At 33.3% G+C, this 3,067-nt stretch overlaps 1 protein-coding gene across 4 annotated transcripts; it reads left to right on the top strand.

Annotated features, from left to right (window-relative positions):
- Positions 1 to 1,031: 1,031 nt before the first annotated feature.
- Positions 1,032 to 2,744, top strand: LOC149819238 (uncharacterized). 4 transcript variants are annotated; one of them, XM_089984688.1, is made up of 5 exons: positions 1,032 to 1,370; positions 1,574 to 1,623; positions 1,770 to 1,841; positions 2,162 to 2,297; positions 2,374 to 2,744. In XM_089984688.1, exons 1-4 carry the CDS (start codon positions 1,064 to 1,066, stop codon positions 2,174 to 2,176), a joined length of 444 nt encoding a protein of 147 aa, XP_089840814.1. In that variant the 5' UTR covers positions 1,032 to 1,063; the 3' UTR covers positions 2,177 to 2,297; positions 2,374 to 2,744. The 4 variants fall into 4 exon arrangements, with proteins under 4 accessions (XP_089840814.1, XP_089840813.1, XP_089840812.1 ...); XM_089984687.1 differs by having other exon boundaries at positions 1,953 to 2,297; positions 2,382 to 2,744; XM_089984686.1 differs by having other exon boundaries at positions 1,953 to 2,297; positions 2,377 to 2,744.
- The last annotated feature ends 323 nt before the right edge of the window (positions 2,745 to 3,067 follow it).

The raw sequence follows: 3,067 nt of genomic DNA, 5'->3' as shown, positions 1-3,067 counted from the left end.
GATATCAGTAATTGTTTTGGGCTGATGCTAGATCACGTGAAGATTATTATTATTTTAGAGATGCAATTGTATTTGACACAACATATAAAACAAATAATTATCTGATGTGCATTACTGTAGACAAAAAATAGAAAGCTTTGTTTGGATTTTTCAAGAATGGTTGCACGCAATGGGTGGCCATCCTCCAATCTCGATTATCACTGATTCAGATTCAGCAATGTTTGCAACAATCATTGATTGTGCATGTGGCATATCATGCAAAAAGTTCCAGGATATGTGGAAAATTTGTATAAAAGTTATCTAGATTTTAAAATGCATTGGGATGCATGGTTTTACAATTCAAAAACAATTGAAGAATTTGATGCTAGATGGTATGAGATGATATCCTTGTATCCTGATATGCGAAATAGTAAGTAGATTATGGACCTTTGGGAAGACCGCACTGCATGGGCTTCAGCATATTGCAATGATACATTTACGGCATGAATGTCTACATCTCAACGCAGCGAGAGTATGAATAACTTGTTTAAGAAATGAGTTGATGTATATACTCCATTGCACCAGTTTGTAGAAAGGTATGATGTTGCACTGGACAAATGTCGTTATAAAGAAAAAAATTTGACTTTCGAATGATAGAAGAAAATTTACCTATTCAAACATGTAGCATAATGGAGTTTCAACTGCGAATAGTCTTCACTCCAATAATGTTTTCGAAATTAAAGGATGAATATTTAAAAGTTATCAATTGTTTTGCAAAGCTTGAAAGTGCAGTTGAACTTAAAACATATAAAGTAACACATGTGATAAAAGATGAGATAAAATTTCGTATTATTGAAAAAGAGTACATTGTTACATATGAGGAAAGCATGCAAGAATTAAGATGTCAATGTTGTTTATGGGAATCATCCGGCATTGTGTGTTGTCACATGTTTTCTGTTTTTTACATGGAACAAATTTGTAAACTACCTTTTAAGTACATCCTCAAAAGATGGACAAAGAATGCAAACATGGTGCCATACATCAATTTGGTTGTTCATCAGTATCGAACGAATCATCTATAATTATGAAAAAACATGTGCTTTTGTTGAAGGCAAACAAATATATTAGTGATGCAATGGAGTGTGAACAAGGTTATGACTACTTAGATATCTTGGACAATGCATCAAATGACTTGACACAAATTAAGATTCGGTCTCATGCTACTGATGAAAATGTTGGTGTTAATGATGACAATATTTGTAGCAAAGGTGAAAGCACGAAGGTGTTGCATTTCACTGAAGATTTAGTTGATAATGACATTGTTTTGAGAGATCGTGATCCAATGCGTTCTGAAGGATGTGGTAAAAGAATCCCATCAGGAATCCATCAAGGTAAGAATGCTAAGTTCGCCTGATCACAATTCACAAAGATGCAACTTCAGTATAAAATCAAGGTAATCATTTGTTAATTTAATTATTGTTATTTATTTGTTTATATGATGATTTGTTGCTATTATATGCGAATGCAAATTAATTTTGGTATATTTTTTATCTGTTATTATGATCATTGATATAGTTTGTACATTTTTTTGTAGAAACACTTCTACGGATGTCGTTGGCGGTAAACCACGACTATGTCATATTTGTAAGGATACAAGACATGATAAAAGGAATTGTCTATTATTTAAAAAATAAGTCATAGATTATATATTTTAAATAATTCTCAACTTTACTTACGAACTTAGGTTTTCTTTTTGTTTGAATGATTTTTTTTTATGTCAAATGCATCAGATGATGAAGGTGAACATGTATGAAGATGGGCATCCATATTGTACAATCGAAAAGTCATTACATGATAGTGAGGTGTGTGATAAACGCTAACATTTGTTATAATGATATGTTTATGCTTGAAGCATGTCCTTCATTGCATGATATATTTCTATAGAAGAGCAATCAGGTTCTTTTCTGTTGCAGTTGCAGGTAAGCTACTCTAAGCATGTAATGAGGTTTTTCTGAGGGTTGTAATGCAGGTTTATGTTCACAAAGTGAATTTGAATATTATATATTAAAAGTGTATATCATCTTTTCTTGTTTTATCTAAAGGGTTGTAATGCAGCTTGTTATTTTTCAACATTCTGCAAAATTCTATTGATGGGATAATGGATGTGATTTTGATGAGAAAGGAACAATTCAGCTGATGGGAAAAACGAATGCACATGAATAGTCTACTAAAAGAGTTCAGATTGCAGCAAAAAATCAGAAGCAAAATGCTGAAGCTCTTCATGAACAATCTACTTTGTTTCTTCTATAGTTAAAGAGGTTATCCTCCTGTCACTTTCAATATTATGGTATGTTGATTACGTTATGTGATTTTTGACGATCCTTGCTCTATTAGAAGAATAGGGGATCTTGTAGCAGTTTGGAGATGGAGTGAGCTCTTCTCTGGCTGAGGTATGTTGGAGATGGAGTGAGCATCTTTTGGTTGACCTGTAGCTGCCTGGGTGGCGACTTGTATAAGAACGTGGTCGGAGATGGAGTGAGCATCTTATGTACTATGATTCATGGTTTTATTTTGCTGGGGTTTGCTGAGTAAGGCTGCATTTGGTACTAGGGATAGAGTGGCATAGACCTTTTAGACTGGTCCGTTGTGGGCTTAGACTTTTTAGATTGGTCCACTGTGGGCATATTTTGCACTTATGTATTTATTTTATGTTATGTGACTGGTGCAACCTAGCTTATAGATTCTTTCTTTGAGTCTTGGTTAAATTTTCATATGTTCATACGGTTCTAATTTTCTTCCATTCTCTATCAAAACCCCAAAAACACACTAAATCATACAACTTCACCATGTGTTTAAAACAATACAAGAGATGATTTGCTTGAATTAAATACATAACATTATCATTACTCATTATTGTAATAAAAGTTAACATAATTGTTTATGTTTAAATTTTGTAATCTAGCAACTACTGCTTCATGAGATGTAGATGCACGATTGACCCCATGATGCTCCTTTATTTCATGCAGTTGTTGAAGTTCTTCATTTGCATGTACTAATTCTTTACGTGCCTCCTCTAATTTAGCCACCA

This window comes from Nuphar pumila, chromosome 13, assembly GCF_984573655.1.
Source record: "Nuphar pumila chromosome 13, dmNupPumi1.hap1.1, whole genome shotgun sequence".
NCBI classification, from domain to species: domain Eukaryota; kingdom Viridiplantae; phylum Streptophyta; class Magnoliopsida; order Nymphaeales; family Nymphaeaceae; genus Nuphar; species Nuphar pumila.
Note: the sequence above shows the minus strand (reverse complement) of the source record. Positions and strands in the feature narration are given on the sequence as shown.

Coding starts and splice junctions, on each gene's coding strand:
- LOC149819238 (XM_089984687.1), top strand. CDS start 1,064: ATGAAAAAACATGTGCTTTTGTTGAAGGCAAACAAATATATTAGTGAT. Junction 1,371..1,573: donor CCCATCAGGAATCCATCAAG/GTAAGAATGCTA, acceptor ATTTTTTTGTAG/AAACACTTCTACGGATGTCG. Junction 1,842..1,952: donor AGTCATTACATGATAGTGAG/GTGTGTGATAAA, acceptor TTTCTGTTGCAG/TTGCAGGTAAGCTACTCTAA.